We start from the raw sequence: 18,899 nt of genomic DNA on the forward strand, positions 1-18,899 counted from the left end.
AGTGAAAACTAGAGCGTCTCCTGATCTATCTCTCCCTAGCTTCAATTGTCTTTGATTATTCGGCTGAGTATAGATTTACCAGCCGGAAATATCTTCTCAGAATTTAAGGCATGAGTCTAGTTTTGTTTTCCTTTTACTCCTCTCCTTCCTTTCCTTCCAAGCATCTCAAATTTGGTGGGTCCAAAACCAAAATTAAACTCCATCAGAAAATCCCATTACCTCCAATTTCGAAATATATCCTGAATCACAATTTTTTCACTGTACTCAAGCCTCTGGTCCAAGTTACCATCATCTGTCACCTGGACTTCTAATTGGTCTTTCTGCTTCTGTATTTCTTTAAATTGTAAAATAACAAACTGTATGTTGCTTTATACTTTTTACTACATAAGTATGAAGATCTCACACATAATTACAAGTATATGGAATTGGTTTAGGTGTTTAGCTTTCACTGGTCCTGTGCCTGTCAGCAACTTCTTAATGCAAACACCGGGGCCCTATCTAGCAGCTGAAGTGTGTTCAGCCCACACAGAGGGCAGGGAATTGATGGCCCTGGGAACAGCCCTCAAACAATGAGCAGGGGATAAATACTCCCGCTTCCTTCCCTCCGTTTCCCAGATATCTCACCAGTATTGAGCGTGGTACCCAGGGAGAGCCTGCTCACTGATCTTGAACTGGCTTACCTTCCTAGTTGTACTTTTCCACATACCACCTGGTGCTTTCACTTAAATTCTAGTCTTGGGATCTGCTTTTGGGGGAAATCCAATCTAAGACAGTAATGTATGCATTTTCCTGTCATTGGCCTTTTGGGTTGTTTTTAGTTTTTTACTATTACAAACAAGGATGTGACATATTTCTACAAGTCTCTTGATATGTATGCAGGTTTGCTCTTGGCATTTACCCGTGTGTGGAATTGCTGGGTCAAAGGGTATATTCATCTCCATCCTTCATAAATCTGGTCAACATTTTAAAAGGCTGAGTGTCAAGTACTGGTGAGAAGGCCACGTCTGGTGCATGTGGAATGGTTCCTGTCTGCAGTTTTAATTTGCATTTCCCCAGTCACTAGTGGGGATATATGTCTGTGCACATATTCACGGCCTTGTCTCTCCTCTTCTCTAAGCGGCTTCTTTTTCTTATTAATATGTGAGTTCTAAAAACTCTGGACACTAACAATTTCCTGCTTGTGCTCCTTGCTCCATTGTTTTCTTGTGGTTTGTAAATCTTATGCAGTGTTATTTCTGTTTTTCTGTGTGATCTGCTTTTGTTTTTTTCTCTATGAAAGATTTTTAGGAAATTTCTCTTTACTCCTGATGTTCTGTATCCTAATTGTACTGCTAAATGTAAAGGGCTCAATTTATTACCTTAATTAATTTTTCATGAAAATAAGCACATGATAGTTCAAAAAAGTCAAAGTACCTAATGCACAAAATAACACACTCAACTGTGATACTGTCAGCAGTTTACAGCGTAATTTTCCCCACATTGAAAATTTTGGATACTAGTCTAAATTTTTTAAATGGTGCAACAAATGCTCTTGCGTCTGTCTCTTTGTTCAGGATTAATTTCTGGAAGTGGAAGTTCTGGATCCAAACCCAGGTTATTTTGAATTTTGATTGCTATTGCTAACTCTTACCCTAAAAAGTTTGTACCAATGTACAGGCAGAAAATGCTATTTCTTTGGATACCTAAAAATCCAAATATTTGCTAACATGATGGGTAAAACATGTTTTAATTTTTAATTATGTGAAGTTTATTTTCTAACCTACTAGTTTTGGTTTCTCACAATACCCATTCTCTTCGAGTTTTTCATTCTGGCCGCCTGCTTGTTGTGAGGTTACTTTTTTGTGTGAAGAGCAACCTATTCTTGTTCTATCACTAGAACATCCCAACGAGTTTTTAAAGGTCTCTGACCTTCTCTTTTAATCATAATGAAAGGAATCTCCTACCTGCCTCTTACTATGTCTGTGGAATGTGCTGCAGGAACCGAGTAAACAGAACTTTTTCAGAAGTGTGATGTGCAGAGAGAAATTCTGGTCCCTATTTCGATCTGCTTCTCTTTTAATACCTAAGTTCTAACTCATCTGGTTTATAACCCATTTCTGACATTTGGACAAATTTAGCTAGCTCCTTTCTTTATAGGCCTGGGTTTCAACTCATGCTATCAGGGGACTCTCTCATCGTGGTTTCTTGGTATATGTTACCCTAGGCTGGTGCTTGGGACGTAATCCTGGGCCCTTGATGGACATTCAGACAGTTATAGCAACAGATGTTTCACAAAGGGTATATGATGTAGCACCGTTAAGATTAATTTAACCAAATCTAGTTAAGATTAAAACTAATTAATAAAAATACATTGCTAGAAATAATTATCCAGATCTAGTCAACAGAAGTCTCTTTTTCTAATGTTAAATACATAATCGTTTGGAGGGGAGAGGGAACAGCTTGAAATGAACCAGAAAACACCTTCACATTACTTGTATTTTTCATAGACTTCAAATTTGTACTTAATGCCTTTCTCCTCCTGGACATCAGAAAGAACGCCTGGGTATCTGTAAAAGAAATATACATATAATTTTAAAATGTATCAATTAAAAAGACTTTTTTAAAAGAATAGTTTATTGATTTTTAGAGAGAGAAGGGAGAGGGAGAGGGAGAGAGAAACATCGATGTGAGAACGCAGCATCGATCAGCTGCCTCCTGCAAACCCTCTACTGGGGATCGAGTCAGAAATCTGGGCATGTGGCCCGACCAGGAATCGAACCAGGACCTCTTGGTTTCTGGGTCAACACTCAACCACTGAGCCACACTGGCTGGGTGGCAATGGTTTCTTAGGTCTAAGACCAAAAGGACAAGTGACCAAAGGAAAAACTGGACATCAAAAGTAAAACCTTTGTGCTACAAATGATACCATTTAGAAAGTGAAAAAAGAAATAAATGTAAATTTTTTTTAAAAGTGAAAAGATAATTCAAATAATGGGAGAAAATTTGTGAAGCAAGTACTGATACATACAGGGAGGGGCAACAGTAGGTTTACAGTTGTCCATATGGAAATAATACGATAATTAATAAATAGTAATACAAGGATAAACTGTTTTGTGATTCACAACTATAAATCTGCTTTTGCCCACCCCTGTAGTACAACATGGATGAACTTCAAAAAGGTACGCTAAAAGAAAGCAGCCAATTCCAGAGGCATCTCTACAGAGACGGAAAACAGGCAGCTGGTTCCCAGGGCTCGGGGGGCGGGGTGGAGAATGGCTGCCGAGGGTGCACATTTTGTTTGTTTTGTTTTGAATCCTCACCTGAGGGTATCTTTCCGCTTTGAGAGAGAGGAAGGGAGAGGGGGGGAGAGACAGAGAGAGAAACACCGATAGGAGAGGCACACTGACGGGCTGCCTCCTGCACACGCCCCAACCAGGGCCAGGGATGAGGCCTGACACCAAGGTGCATGCCCTCAGCAGGAATCAAACCCGGGGCCTTTCAGTCTGCAGACCAGTGCTCTAGCCAGTGAGCCAAACCGGCCAGGGCTGAGTACATGTTTTTTGGAAGGTGATGAAAATGTTCTAAACTTAGATTGTGGTGATCATTGCACAACTCTGCGAATATACTAAAACCATTGCATTATATACTTCCAGTGGGTGAATGTTGTGATTTATGAATCATTTCTCACTAAAGATCTTAAATTCTTCATTTCTAAGAGTCAGAGAGCCAGAATGGTGTTTAAGCCATCAAGGATCCTGAAGGGTCAGAGCTCTGGAGAGGCCTGACTGAGAACCGATGTGGAAAGGTATTCATGTGAAGCCAACTCACAGAATAACCTACTCTTTGCCAGGAGCAAAGAGAAAGAGAAGAAATGACGGACAACAGAGATCAGTTTTCACATCATGTGACAATTGGCAACCTGAGCAGTGTAAGAAAATACATGAGGTGCAGCAAAGAAAAACACACGTATTTTTATGTAAACATATATGAAATCAGTAAGTGAGACTCTTCTATGTGGTCACCTTTGCAAACTATAAGCAAAAGCCTGAACTTCAGCTGTTCAGAGCTAGTTAAGAGGCCAAGAAAATCAGTCATACATTTCATTTGATTCAAGACTACTACCTATTACTCTATAAACTATCAATCTAAAGCTTAGCCACCTATTTATTCAGACTTGGCTCCTGAATGTTCTTTTGGGAGGTCTTGACAAAACAAACACTCAAAGAACAATTGACTCAATTCAACTGAGAATATTTGAAAGAATCTGTTAAAAGCTAGTAAAAAGTGTTGATATAATTAATCTTAAAGCTGAAAAGTGTTTTTAAACTAAAATGCTGTAAGTTTTCAAAATCAGGCAGTTTCATGCTAAAATCACACCACCGTAAAGCAAGTGTAATCTCTCCTTTCCATCTCCACCACTGCTAAGTCCCTTCGTCTTTCACCTGAACTACAGCAACTAACTGGTTTCCCAGCTTCACTCCTGTCCCCTCCGGTCCATTCTCCACAAACAGCTAGAGCATCGCTCAATTCAAAGCCCCCTAAACCTGCATTTGGCCTCACCCCTTTGGGTCTTCCCATTGCTCACAATGCCCTCAGCGGCTTTCAAGGCTCAGGAAACATGCCCAGCTTGTTCCCATCACCGGGTCTCTGCACTGGCCATTTCTGGTTCCTGGAATGCTCTTCGCTGTTCTTTGCATGGCTGGCTTGTCATTTAGATTCTAATAACGGTACTGTTGTAATTAATCTAGCTATTAATCACAGGAAAGGAACAAAGGAAAGGAGAAATATTATAGGCATGTCATTTGGGCAGCTTCACTAGGAAGCTAAAGCTTTATACTCCCCAGGGAGCCACTGGTCTATTCCCTAAAAATCGCTGAGGGAAGGGACAGGGAGAACAGACGCATGCCCAGTAAAGTTGGGGTGCCCTCGGGAAGGTACTTGCCTGTCAGTTACTCAAGGGCTTGAAATTTGGGATATTAAATTCCCTAAACAAAGGAGTCCACTCTCTTGGTTGACTCCTGGCTTACCAGGCCTTTGCTCCTGCTCCCCTGCACTCGCCCACGTGGCCCATGACCATGTGGGCCCCACACACAGTGGACTAATGCACTGCAAGTAGCCTGATGCTGAACTGCACCCGGCTGCAACATGGAGTGGAACTCTGGACACTGGCTTTGCTTCAGAAGTGTAACTGAAACCCTAGCTACACTTCTTCTATGACTGGAAACCCAGGTATGTAATTCCACCCAAATAAAAATCACTGATCCTCCTGTGTGAGTCGCGGGAAATTCTTTTTCTTGAGATATTGTAAGGACCCCGCCCCCAGTGCCCAGTGGGGAAGAGCATACCCCAATTTCCCCGATAACAGTGCAAACATCACTCTTCAGAGACGACTTCTCAGACCAACAGTATTTACCACATCACAGTACTTCAGGTCTCCACAAGGCAACTGCTAATGTTTATCTCCTGTCTGCAGCCCTCCCTCTCTGTGGCAAACACGTGATCTGGTGAACACTGACTGCACCTGTTTTGGGAACTTGAACATTCCCAAGTCTGTTAAAGCAGAATTCCAATAATTTCTATAGTACGTGTCTATAAAACACATTACTACCCCAAATTTAATCTGAGAGACATACTCTTTCCTATAATTCTTAAGCTAGAAATCCAGAAGTGCTTCGGAATAATTAGTAACATTTTACTTACTCTGAGAGAAGCTTATATTTCTCTAAATCAATTTCTGGAAAAAATGTGTCACTTTCAAATTCCTGCATGATCCTTGTCACAAACAGTCTAAGATGGCCTGGCTTGTTCATGGCTTCCTTTGAAATAAAACAAAAGTTTAAATTATATAGCAAGTTTGTACTAGATACGAAAGAATCCTATTTAAATATCCCATTCTTTACTTTGGAGCCCTGAAAAGTACGCCTTATTTATGTTGAGAATGGACTAATCATTATATATAATTATGAGAGTTAAAATATATTCTCACCTCTAGTTTCCCTACATGAACTCTTTTTTCATTTAAGTGTTCAGTTTTGTCTTTTTTCTTGGTGGTTGCTTAAGAATTAAGAACCTCAAACTATCTAATTACGGGCTATAGAAAAATTTACATATACATAAATGGATAAGATAGTATAAATTATAATGAAAACCTCAAGGGTATACTTGGTACATTTACACAAAGTTTAATAATGCTTTCATTTCCCAGGAGATAGTTATAACGCTAGTAATTTATTCTGCTCTTGTTGCTAGTGATTATATTTGGTCTCATACTATTAATGACTTTTCTAACTATCACCTATAGTACTGTTGATTAAAAATCATGAGTCCCGCCCAGCGGTTGAGTGTCAACCTAGGATCCAGGCGATCGGGGTTTGATTCCTGGTCAGGGCACATGCCCGGGTTGCGGGCTTGATCCCCAGTAGGGGCGTGCAGGAGGCAGCTGATCAATAACTCTCTCATCATTGATGTTTCTGTCTCTCTCTCTCTTTTCCTCTCTCTGAAATCAATAAAGATATTTAAAAATATATGTATATATATTAAAAATCATGAGTCCCAGCTGCAGCTCCAAGAAAGCAATAATATGCCTGGATTGAAATAACTCTGGATTGAAAAAGAAAAAACAATATATACTTACATATATATATATATAATTTCAAGTGTTTGTTATCTTTAAAATTCCAAATAAAGGGCACAGAACAAATTTTACTTTTTATTTTCAATATTACAGTTTATAGTATTACATTGTTTATTCTCTTGCCCCAAACAAATAAATATTCTACCAATTCTTGCTGTATCAAAATTTAGGAAAATTGAATAGGACCAACCCCACAGCATGTGAAAGTCTGTAGCAAAGGCAATGCTTTTTGGCAAACCTTTTCTGTAAAGGGTCAGAGAGTAAATCTTTTAGGCTTTAGGGTCACAGGGTTTCTCTTACCATTTAGGCAAAAGCAGCCACAGACAATACTAAGCCGACGGCCATATTCCAGTGAATACATGTTCCAGTGAAACTTTATTTACAAAAGCAACTGAGTAGGCCCACGTTGGCCCACGAGAAGAGAAGCCTGAATGTTCTACAAATGTTGAGATATGAGGTAGGTGATAATGCAGAATTATAACTTAGAGATTACACTTCCTTACCTACTATATGTAGATCTATCAAATTATATAGATGAATTTAATTTGAAGTATTTATATTGTTTAAAAGGTTATAGAAAAAGGAACATAACAGTTTTTGTAATCCCAGCTCAGATCCTGGTACGCCTCTTCTCAGGTAACTCCAGTACACATGCTCCCACAAGCCCCCAAAGGTAGGGGCTGCTTTTTCCCTTCCCATAAATATTAATCTTTCATGAGTACTTTAAAAGAGTACGAAAATTCCTTTTGTTTTCCTCAAAATTTTTGAAAGCTGGAAGTCATTTGGTGTCAAGAACAAGGAATATTTTCTCTTTTACCTACTGTTTTCCCTTATGAAATAAAATAATTTAATACTTTTCCCTTGCCCTCACACTGTATGAAAATTGTTGAGGTAGAGTTTTCTGTTTTTAACAAATTCATATACATCTGGTCAGTGTACATCAGCTGGGAGCCCATCACTATCTTAGGAAGAGACGTAGTTTTCCTTGGAGAAAAGGGGTAACTCAGCGTCTCAGGATATCCAGGGAGTAGAAAACAGTGCAGCCCCAGTATGTTTCAAAGGGAAGGATTTAGAATGTTTTAAAACTGGAAACATCAACTATTTTGAATTGGAAATAAACTGATAAAGACTTAAAAACTTACTTTTACATTTTTATTTAGTTTGCATGATAGCATCAAAAACGAAGAATTCATATTGACAATATGTCTAACTGACAGCAGGGAAATGTGCTTCCTTCGCTTGTGACCTGATAGTACAGACACAGGGGAGTCGAAAGGAAGCAGAGGGAACACTCTGTTCACGGGTAACTTTACTTACCTTGTAAACAGAGCTGCCTCCTATTATCCAAACCATGTCCACTTTATTTGTTAATTCTGGTTCCTCAAGAAGTTTTAAGGCATCATCCAGACTTTTGGCAAGAAAATGTGCTCCTTTTGGAGGTTCCCTGAGGTTAAGGGAAAGAATTACAATTTCTACAAAAGCCATCGACACTAGGCAGATAATCTGTACAGGAAGCAATAATTAAAAAACTAAAATCATCATAAATGTGAATCCTTTCAACAAAAAACAGTTAGCAGTATTGCCTATGACCAATAATTTAACCCACATTTGTGTATGTATGGTCCACAAGGAATAAAAACACAAAAAATACTTCTCTTATCTCAAGATATTTATTGCAGAAAAACCTCAGAAGAATAGTTGTCTCTGGAGGGATGAAGTAAAGATTACTGGGAAGGGGAATGAGGAAACTTTCTGGGGGTTATGGTAGCGTTCTGTATCTTTGATATGGGTTCTACAGGTGCATATATTTGTTGTAACTTAGGGAATGTACACTTAAGACTTGTATGCTTCACAGTACATAATTATCTCAAAAGGAAAAAGTGTAAAGAAATACTGAACTGTAGTTAATGACGTATATGGTAAAATATTTAGGGGAAAACATACTAATGTCTGCAATTTACTTCGAAATGCATAAAAAGAACAAGACTAACGGATTGATGGATGGGTGATAAAACAAGCAGAGCAAAATGTTCAAATGGCAAGATCTATGTGGTGGGTACACAAGTGTTTGCCGCAAAGTTTTTTACATTTCAAAGTTTCATGACAAAATGTTGGAAAAAGTAAAATGCTTGAATGAATAGTTTCCAGTGATATTCAAACTGTTACTATGTGGCACGCGGGGAAAGGAGGTTCACATTCCGAATAATACAGAGAAGGGTGAGCACTAAACACGGAGCATGTCAGGGTTTCTGTCATTAACAAGTAAAATGCCACGGAAAGTCCCAGATGGGGGCGGACCGAGGGGAAGCCACACGGACTCTCTCCTGGACCAAGCTGGAATGACAACTGAACTATAGAAAAACCACTCTGAATATCGAATTGCAACTGAGGACGAGCTGGACAGCACCCCACAGCCAAGGAGGAAAAGGGGAGACCCCACAGAGACGGGTAGGGAGTGCAGAGGCACCAGAGGGCTGGCTGGGCTCCCAGAGGCAGCAGCTGAAGGTCCACAGGGAGATCTCAGCTGTGGGGGGTTCCCACTGAGGACTCTGGGGCCTAAATACCAGGCTGGGCTCCCAAGCCCAGAGCATCAGACCTGAGACAGGTGCCCCCATAACATCTAGCTGTGAAAAGCATCCAGGTTTCTATCTGCCAGGGAGAGAACGCCTGGAAATGCAGGCACCCTCTTAAAGAGCCAACACACAAAGTTTCATGTGCAGTCACTCACCTTGGGCTACAACAGAGGGAGGGCAGAGTGGAACTGCAGCTGTATGGGGAGAACCTAGGGCTGTGGGCCCTGGAGATAGAGATCAGAGGGCATCCCTCAGGACTCCTGTGCCTAGTCATTCCCACATACTGCAGAGGACATCTTTCTCAGACAGACACTTACCTTCAAAGCAGCTTTTCCATGGGGGGAAAGCAATTGCCCCAACCAGCTGGAAAACCTCTGGCCCCACCCCGTGGAGATTCTACAGCCTGAAGCTCATTAAGAGGCTGAATAACAGCCTCTGGGTGCTTTGAGTCTTTGCCTGATTTGCTTCCGGACCCAGGGCTTGGAAAAGCAGATGTTGGTGTGCGTCTTGATCCTGTCCAAACACACCCCCAGACCCAGCAGAGAGAACCACAAGCTGTGGCCAGTCACAAACAGCATCGGACATTGGCCTGCACCAGAGACCATCTAAAAGACTGGGAGTCCTAGCAGATCTACCTAATACATAGAAACAAATCCAAACAGGCAGCCAAAATGGGAAGATAAATAAAGCCCCAAATGAAAGGATTCTCCAGAAGAAGAGCTAAATGAAATGGACACAAGCAATCTATCAGATATAGAGTTCAGAATACTGATTGTAAGGCTCCTCAACAGCACGAGAAAAAATATGGAAACTATAAAGAAAATTAAGAATGACATAGTAGAAATAAAAAATATATTGGAAGGAATAAATAGCAGATTAAGGGAAACTGAGGATAAGATTAGCGAATTAGAAGACAGGGTAACACCCGACCAAGCATGACTCAGCAGTTGAGCACTGACCTAGGATCCAGGGAATTGCGGTTTGATTCCCAGTCAGGGCACATGCCCAGGTTGCAGGCCCAATCCCCAGCAGAGGGCATGCAGGAGGCAGCTGATCAATGACTCTCTCATTATTGATGTTTCTATCTCTCCCTCTCTTCCTTCCTGTCTCTGAAATCAATAAAGATATATTTAGGGGGGAAAAAAAGGGTAGAAAAAAATCACTCAATCAAGAACCAAAAAAAAAATAAAATAAAAAAATAAAAAACAGGAGGACATGAGACGTAACAATATTCACATCATAGGAGTGCCAGAAGAGGTTGAAAGTAAGCAAGGGTTAGAGAACCTGTTTGAAGAAATAATGGCATAAAACTTCCCTAACCTGGTCAAGGAAAAAGTCACACAAGTTCAGGAGGCATAGAGAATCCCAAGCAAGAAGAATCCAAAGAAGCCCACACCCAGACACATCATAATTAAAATGCCAAAAATTCAAGACAAAGAGAGAATCTTAAAGGCAGCAAGAGAAAAGCAAGCTGTTACCTACAAAGGGGCTCCCATTAGGCTGTTAGCTGATTTCTCCTCAGAAACTCTACAGGCCAGAGGGAATGACATGAAGTATTCAAGGTAATGCAAAGCAAGGATCTGAAACCAAGACTACTCTATCTAGCAAGGCTATCATTCAAAATAAATGGTGAAATAAAGAGCTTCCCAGACAAAAAAAAAACACGCTAAAGGAGTTTATCACTACCAAACCAGCATTGCAAGAAATGTTAAAGGGACTGCTGTAATTAGAAGTTGAACTAGAGAGGAGAAACATAGGCATAAACAAATAAAATGGCAATAGATAAGTACCTATCAATAATAACTTTATATATAAATGGATTAAATGCGCCAACCTAAAGACATAGAGTAGCTGAATGGATAAGAAAACATGACCTAAATATATGCTGTCTACAAGAAACCCACCTCAGAACAAAAGACTCCGACAGGCTGGGGGGGGAAAACACAATACAAAAAACTTCTAGAGGACTTTAAAGGAGAGATCAACAGCAATACAATCACAGTAGGGGAGTCTCTACAAGTTCAAGGTGAAAATCATATCAAGCATCTCCTCGGACATTTACACCATGGAATACTACGCAGCTGTAAAAATGAAGGCTCTCTTACCCTATGAGACAGCATGGAGGAACCTGGAGAGTATTATGCTAAGTGAAATAAGTCAGACAGAAAGACAAGTACCACATAATCTCACTCATATGTGTAATCTAATGAACTAAACCAATGAACAAAATAGATCCAGAGACATAGAAGTACAGAACAGACTGATGAATCTCAGAGGGAAAGCAGGGGGTGGCGGGTGGGGAAAGATTAACCTAAGATCTTAGATGCTTATGTGCATAACCCATGGAGACAGACAATAGTGGGGTGAAGGTCTGCGGGGAGGGGTACAGGGTGGAGTGGATCAATGGGGGAAAAATGAGGGACATCTGTAATTCTTTCAATAAAGAGAATCTGATGGTAAGACCGCAAAAATATTACACCATGAAATGATAATTTTTGGATTGAACATCAGTTATAACATCTTATTTCATGGAGGCAATTTTAGATTTTTTAAAGATGCTGTCAAAGCTACAACATTGCAGTAAAGCTTCTTAATTTAATTTCTGGTCCCAAAGACCTTAAAAAAATGCTTTATTGAGAGAAATTACATACTATACAATTTACCTTTGCAAGGCGTACAATTCAGTTAACTTTTCAGTATGTTCATTGAGCTGTATAACCATCACCACCGTCTACTTTCAGAACATTTCCATCACCCTGAAAGGAAGCCCGGTGCTTATTATCAGGTATCCCCGCTTCCACCCCCTCTCTCCAGGGATTTGCCTATTCTGGACATTTGATAGAAAGGGCATCGTGTGGTCTGCTGTGTCTGGTCGTTTCAGTTGGCACACTGTTTTCAAAGTTCATCTGTGCTGTAGCATATCTTGGCACGTAATCCTTTTTGTGGAGGAATAAATATTCCATTGTATGGATATAGCACATTTTGTTTATTGTTCCTCAGTTGATGAACATTTGGGATGTTTCCAATTTCTAGATGTTATGAATGATGCTGCTGTGAACATCTGTGTACAAGTTTTTGTGTGGTCATATGTTTTCATTTATCTTCGGTATATACCAAGGAGAATTGCTGGTTCACATAACTGTTTACCCTTTTGAGAAAGTGCCAATCTGTTTTCCAAATGTAGCTGTAGAGCATTCCTTTTAAAGCCACACTTGATAGTCTAGAAAGCCATGGAAAAGCATTTTCCCCCTATAACTTATTAAGTAAATAGTTACCCTGAATAACTAGTACGGGCCAGCAAATCTGGGGATTATCTTGAGGATTCAGTTTCTTCTCACACAGGGGAGAGGGTGGTGGTGAAAGACTGTCTCTGAAAACTTACAGGAGCAATAGTGATTCACATGTGTAAATCTCTCCCCTTTTATCTGGACCCAGCAGTGCCTGCTACATAGCAGGTGCTCAGGACATGTATAGAACTGACCAGCAATTGACCAGGGAAGCAGAAGGCAGGATAAAAAATAAACTTTAAATTTTTTTCCTGATATCCCTATTTCCTTAGCATGCTTGATAATAAAGACTTTAAATTTTCTCTCTGCCTATAAATAAAAAGTGAAATACACCAATAAATGTTATATATAAACATATAATAAACAGCCAAACCCAATTACACATACCCCAGATGGGTCATAAAAAAGAAATCAGACTCATCATTTGAGGAGATTTGCTGTCTCAACTGAACATCTCTCCCACTGAGATTTCTTTATGTTTGTTTTAAGCTCAAGCTAGCCATAAATAAACTTGAGTAGTATTCAAGAATATATTAAGGAGTCTCTAGAAATGACAATACAGTCTGTCAATTTGGATTTACCAAGTATAGAGATAATCAGAATATCCTAGCAACCAGGAGAAAGAGAACAGAATGAAGACTGAGGCAGGTGACAAGATCCACATCAACATATTCCCCATCACTCAAAGACAAGCAATGTACATATTCTGGTACACTTTCTTCCAGGTTTTTACCTATGCCATTCTAGGAGGGATCTGGGAGAAAATCTATACAACCCCAAGCCCCCTTAGCCTACAGTTGTGCAATGTTTTTTCCTTCCTGTGGTGTGATGGTCTTTGGTGTGTTCACTTGGCTAGGAAATAGTCCTTAGTTAGTCAGACACTAATCCAGGTGTTGCTGTGAAGGTATTTTATAGATGTGATTCAAGCTGATAATTGGATGACTTTAATCAGGGTGGGCCAGATTCAATCCGTTGAAAGGCCTTAAAAACAGATCTAAGACGTCCCTGAAGAAATTTCAGCTGTAGACATCAGCTTCAGCCCTTGAAGAGTGGTAGCCTCCCCTTCCTGATGGCCTACCCTACAAATTCTGGACTTGCCAGCCCTCACAACTGTGTAATCCACTTCCTTGTAAGATATTTTTATGATTATATTAGTAGTTTAAGAAACAATCAGCGTGCCAATCCCAAACTTTTCCTTAAGGTCTAATTCAGGCCAACTACCCCCAAACAGACCCTTGAAGTTCAGAAAATTATTTTATTGGGTTAGGACCAATGTAAACGCCAAAAAATATGGAAATCAGAATGTCACTTCACGGGTAGTTTTAATGCTGTTAACTACCACCCCAGCTGCCCACACCTCTTTCAAGTTCATTTCCAGGCATCAGGAACTAACTATATTGGCCTCAAGGACAGGAAAATTCCTAGCAGAGGCCAACTGCACATACTCCCTTCTTCTAGGATCCCTAGGACCATTTCAATACTTCGAAATTTATTTGCAGACACAGGATAAAGAACAGAAGTACAAAATACTATTTGGGTTTTGAGGAAAACTAGAGTACAAGATTATGACAGTTTTTTGCCCATCTTAAAATTTATCTTGCTGCATTTAGGACTGAGTCTAGGGAAATGATAGCAACTTCATTTTGGCAAGTCCCAAAACATATGTATTTTGATTTTATGTACAACTGACAAGTTATTAATTTATATAACTGATATTTGACCCTACTAAATTGAATTGAATTCAGGGAAACATGCAATTCTGTTACCATAGTGAGATTTAATGTAACTTTTTAAGACTCATCATTTGAGGAGAATTGAAACCACTCACTTGAGCAGCAGAATAAGTTATAACTGCTTATTCATTTCCTATAATCACCTAGTGATATTAAGCAGCTTCATCAATAGCTACATTTATAGTATTTTACTTTGTCATATACTGACCCCAACATAAGAAGTGGCACATGGTTTTCATGTGGTGAAGGTGTACTTACTTGAGTTCTCTACTGAGAACTAAATTAATCCTGTCCTTTAAAGGTCGATTCTTCTCGGGAATGGAGAACCAGGTCTTCCTACCCATAATCACCAAATTCTGCTTACCTATAAAATCACATAGAAAGAATAGATATATTTTGGGAATATACATATATATTTTCATACATTTATATTTATGCATATATAATCACATTGACCTCTAGTGGATCTGCTTTAAAAAAATTAAAATTTTTAACAGGTTTACCAAAATTTACCATTTATCACTCATTATCTAAATATAGTAATTATTTTTCCCTTTGACTTTATCCAACTTATATTCAATATAGTTTTAATCAGTCATGTATAACATAGTTGTGAAAAGCAAAGATTCAGAGTTCAAATGCTCCAGGGGAACGTATGCTGTTACCTACTACACAGGTCCTGCTAATCTTCTGGCCTTACTATCCATACCTATGAAATGGGGATAACATATAGCTCCTACTTTAGGATTGTGGGGACTGAAGCCTTAGACAATGTTTGACATCTAAAAAGTGTTGTTTAACTGTTTGATAATAACAGTACTCACATTTGTGTACTTTGTAGGTTTAAATTAAGAGCCATACTTAAAAAATAACTGCTTAATATTCCACTCAATTAGCTGAAAATACTTTCAAGTTGTGCCTCTTTCCTTAAAACTTTTATACACATAGCTTCCATTTCTGGTTTAATTATTTAGGAGAAAAAAGTTTGTGAGTCAGATATCTGGATCAAAGGAACGTACACATTTATAATCACTGAATTAGAGTGACTTTATAATCAAACTAACATGTGCAGAGACAATCCTAAAGACTCCACCAAAAAACTATTAGATTTAATAAATGAATTCAGCAAGGTAGCAGGATTAACACCCAGAAATCGATGCCATTTTTATACACCAATAATGAACTGTCAGAAGGGGAAACTAAAAAAACAATACTATTTACCATTGCAACAAAAAAATTAAGATACTTAAGAATAAATTTAACCAAGGAGGTAAAGGACCTGTACTCGGAAAACTACAGGATGTTGCAAAAAGAGAGGAAGATATAAACAAGTGGAAGAATATGCTGTGTTCATGGATCAGTAGAGTTAACATCATTAAAATGTCCATACTGCACAGAGCAATCTATAGATTAAATGCAATCTCAATTAAAATACCAACGGCATATTTCACAGATCTAGAACAAACTCTTTGAAAATTTATATGGAACCAAAAAAGACCTGGAGTAGCCACGGCAATCTTGAGAAAGAAGAACAAAGTTGGTGGGATCACAATACCAGATATACTACAAAGTCACTGTAATCAAAACAGCCTGGTAGTGGCACAAGAACAGACATGTAGATTAGTGGGACAGAACAGAGAACCCAGAAATCGACCCAAGCCATTACGCTCAATTAATATTTGACAAAGGAGGCAAGAACATACAATGGAGTAAAGACAGTCTCTTCAATAAATGGCACTGGGAAAATTGGACAGGTACATGCAAAAAAATGAAACTAGACCACCAACTTACACTATACACAAAAATAAACTCAAAATGGATAAAAGACTTAAATGTAAGATGTGCAACCATAAAAATCCTAGAAGAAAACACAGGCAGCAAAATCTGAGAATCCCTCATAGCAACATGTTTGCCAATATATCTCCTAGGGCAAGAGAAACAAAGGAGAAAATAAACAAATGGTACGGCACCAAACTAAAAGGCTCCTGCACAGCAAAAGAAACCATCAATGAAACGAAAAGGGAGCCCACTGTATAGGAGAACATATTTGCCAATGACACACCTGATAAAGGGTTAATATCAAAAATATATAAGGAACTCACACAACTTAACAAAAGGAAGACAAACTATCCAATTAAAAAATGGGCAAAGGACCTAAATAGACATTTCTCCAAAGAGGACACACAGATGGCCAAGAGACATGAAAAAATGCTCAACGTCACTAATCATCAGAAAGATGCAGATTAAAACCAGTGAGGCATCACTTCACACCTGTCAGAATGGCTCCATCAACAAGTCAACAAACAACACGTGCTGGCGAGGGTGTGGAGAAAGGGGACCCTAGTACACTGCTGGTGGGAATGCAGACTGGTGCAGCCACTGTGGAAAACAGTATGGAGTTTCCTCAAAAAGTTAAATATGGAATTACCATGTGACCCAGCGATCCCACTTCTAGGAATATATCCTAAGAAACCGGAAACAGCAATCAGAAAGAACTTATGCACTTTTATGTTCATAGCAGCGCAGTTTACAATAGCTAAGATCTGGAAACAGCCCATATGCCCATCAGATGAGTGGATAAAAAAGCTGTGGGACATTTACACCATGGAATACTACGCAGCTGTGAAAAAGAAGCATCTTTTATTTTTTGGGACAGCATGGAGGGACCTGGAGAATATTACGCTAAGTGAAAATAAGCCAGGCAGAGAAAGACAAATATCACATCATCTCACTCATATGTGGACTCTAATGAACAAAATAAACAGATGAACAAAACAGACCCAGAGACATAGAAGCATGGAACAGACTGAGGGATCTCAGTGGGAAGGTGGGGATGGGGGAGTGGGCAGGGAGAGACTAATCAAAGAACTTACATGCTTACATGCATAACCCATGGACACAGACATTGGTCTGGAGAAGGCCTGCGGGTAGGGCAGATCCGGGGTGGAGGGGATCAATAGGGGGAAAGGGGGACATCTGTAATACTTTCAACACTTTCAACAATAAAGATAAATTTAAAAGATAATAGAAACAAAAAAAGCAGTAATGTTTACAAACTAGCAAGACTAGGCATTTTTCCATATTTTGTTTCCTATTACCAGACTACTTAGGATTCTTTGTTCTATTTTAAAGATATTTTTATTGATTTTTAGAGAGGGAGAGGAAGAGAGAGAGGACCTCGACAGGCTGCCTCCTGCCCGCCCCCTACCAGGGATCCAGAATCCAGCCGGAAACCCAGGGCCCGTGTCCTGACCTGGAGTCCAGCTCACTGGGCCACAGCAGCAAGGGCCAGGGGCTTAGGGCTCTAGAGGGTGGTTCACTTCAGCCCTTCAGCTTCAAGCTCTTGCCATCTTGTCTCTACCAATGATCTAAGTGCCAAGGCCGAGAACTTGTGTCTGTTCCGTTAAAGTTATGCTGCACCTGCTCCTTCCTACTTCCCTGTTTACGCTGCTATTCCTCCTCCTGTGACCAGATATACATCGAAGGTTTTATTTTTTAAATGTTTTTTCATTGGCTTTAGGAAGAGACCAAACATCGACTCCCCGGCCGCCTCCTGCGCGCCCCCTGCTGGTCCCAGCCCGCAGCTTCCGGCGCAGGGCCGCGCTCCGCCCGAGCAAACGCGCCGGGCTGCGCCTCAGGTGTCAGGTGGGTCCCCCGACCGCAGAGCCTTTTCCTTGGCTGTCCACTTCTTCCAGTGTCCGAGCTACCTGTGCCCCAGTGTCCCACAAGCACCTCGAAACCGCTGCGATCGCCTCCCCCAGCTCTCGGCATCACTCTGAACGTCCCCACCTCAAACCGAGGGCCAGGAGCCGGGCGCGGACTCGTCGCCCGCCGCCCCCGCCCGAGGCCTCGTCTCGCCCCGCGCCAAGCGCCACCCAGCGGCCACTCCGGCCCAGGGCCTCAACTGCACGCGACCCGCGTAAAATCTCAAAGCCCGTTTAAAAAGAGGAATGAGGACTGGGAACGGCACACAGATCAGTGTGGAGACAGAAGCTCCCGGACGACCGTGGGGAACCACGCTTGGGTCGAGTCTGCGCTGGGAGGCCCTCGGGAGCCCGCCGCCGGTCCCGTCACCTGCTGCCGCTGCGGCGGTCATCCTCTGGAAGTAGGCGAACTCCTGCCTGCAGGGCGAGAGCGCGGCGTCACTCGGCGCCCCTCCCGCGGGCTCCAGTCCCGGCCAGGCGCGGAGGGGCTCTGCGGGGCGGGCGCCCCGGGGCAGGCCGGGGAAAGGCCGCCCTCCCGCCTCCCGGCCTCCGGCGCGGACGGCAGACCGGCTCGGCTCCGGGCGGCTGGGTCCCAAGTCCGCCCCCCGCCCCCCGCGGCCAGCCGGGCCGGCGCCGCCCGGCCGGGGCCCCGGCAGACGGCGGCTCGCACCGCAGCCCGGCGCGGCAGCTACCTGAGCGGGGGCCAGGGCAGGTCCCCGGCCTTGCCGATGCCCATGTTCTGGGACACGGCGACGATGCAGTTCAGGGTCCGAGCCATGCGGGCCGCACCCCCCGCTCGGAGACCGCCGGCCGCCGCGCAGATCAAGCTTGGCGCGTAGCTGGCGCGGCCCGCCCCTCGGCCCCATTTGCTGCGCGATGCCCCGCCTCGCCCCGCCCCGTCCGCCCGCCCCGCGCTCGGCCGCCCGCGACGTGCTCGCTCCCGCAGGCGCCCGGAGCTGGGCCACGCTGGCTCTCGGCTCGCGCGTCCC

The 18,899-nt window shown here is 41.7% G+C and overlaps 1 protein-coding gene across 2 annotated transcripts; it reads right to left on the reverse strand.

Moving 5' to 3' along the window:
- Nucleotides 1–1,310: 1,310 nt before the first annotated feature.
- On the reverse strand, nucleotides 1,311–18,727 carry LOC107543707 (dihydrofolate reductase). 2 transcript variants are annotated; one of them, XM_087827194.1, is made up of 6 exons: nucleotides 18,603–18,727; nucleotides 18,281–18,327; nucleotides 14,465–14,570; nucleotides 7,931–8,057; nucleotides 5,680–5,795; nucleotides 2,281–2,546 (listed from the first exon to the last, which is right to left on the reverse strand). In XM_087827194.1, exons 1-6 carry the CDS (start codon nucleotides 18,686–18,688, stop codon nucleotides 2,468–2,470), a joined length of 561 nt encoding a protein of 186 aa, XP_087683320.1. In that variant the 5' UTR covers nucleotides 18,689–18,727; the 3' UTR covers nucleotides 2,281–2,467. The 2 variants fall into 2 exon arrangements, with proteins under 2 accessions (XP_087683319.1, XP_087683320.1); XM_087827193.1 differs by lacking the exon at nucleotides 18,281–18,327 and having other exon boundaries at nucleotides 1,311–2,546; nucleotides 18,603–18,691.
- Between the last annotated feature and the right edge of the window lie 172 nt (nucleotides 18,728–18,899).

Source organism: Miniopterus natalensis, chromosome 18 (assembly GCF_054644295.1).
Source record: "Miniopterus natalensis isolate mMinNat1 chromosome 18, mMinNat1.hap1, whole genome shotgun sequence".
Classification (NCBI taxonomy): domain Eukaryota; kingdom Metazoa; phylum Chordata; class Mammalia; order Chiroptera; family Miniopteridae; genus Miniopterus; species Miniopterus natalensis.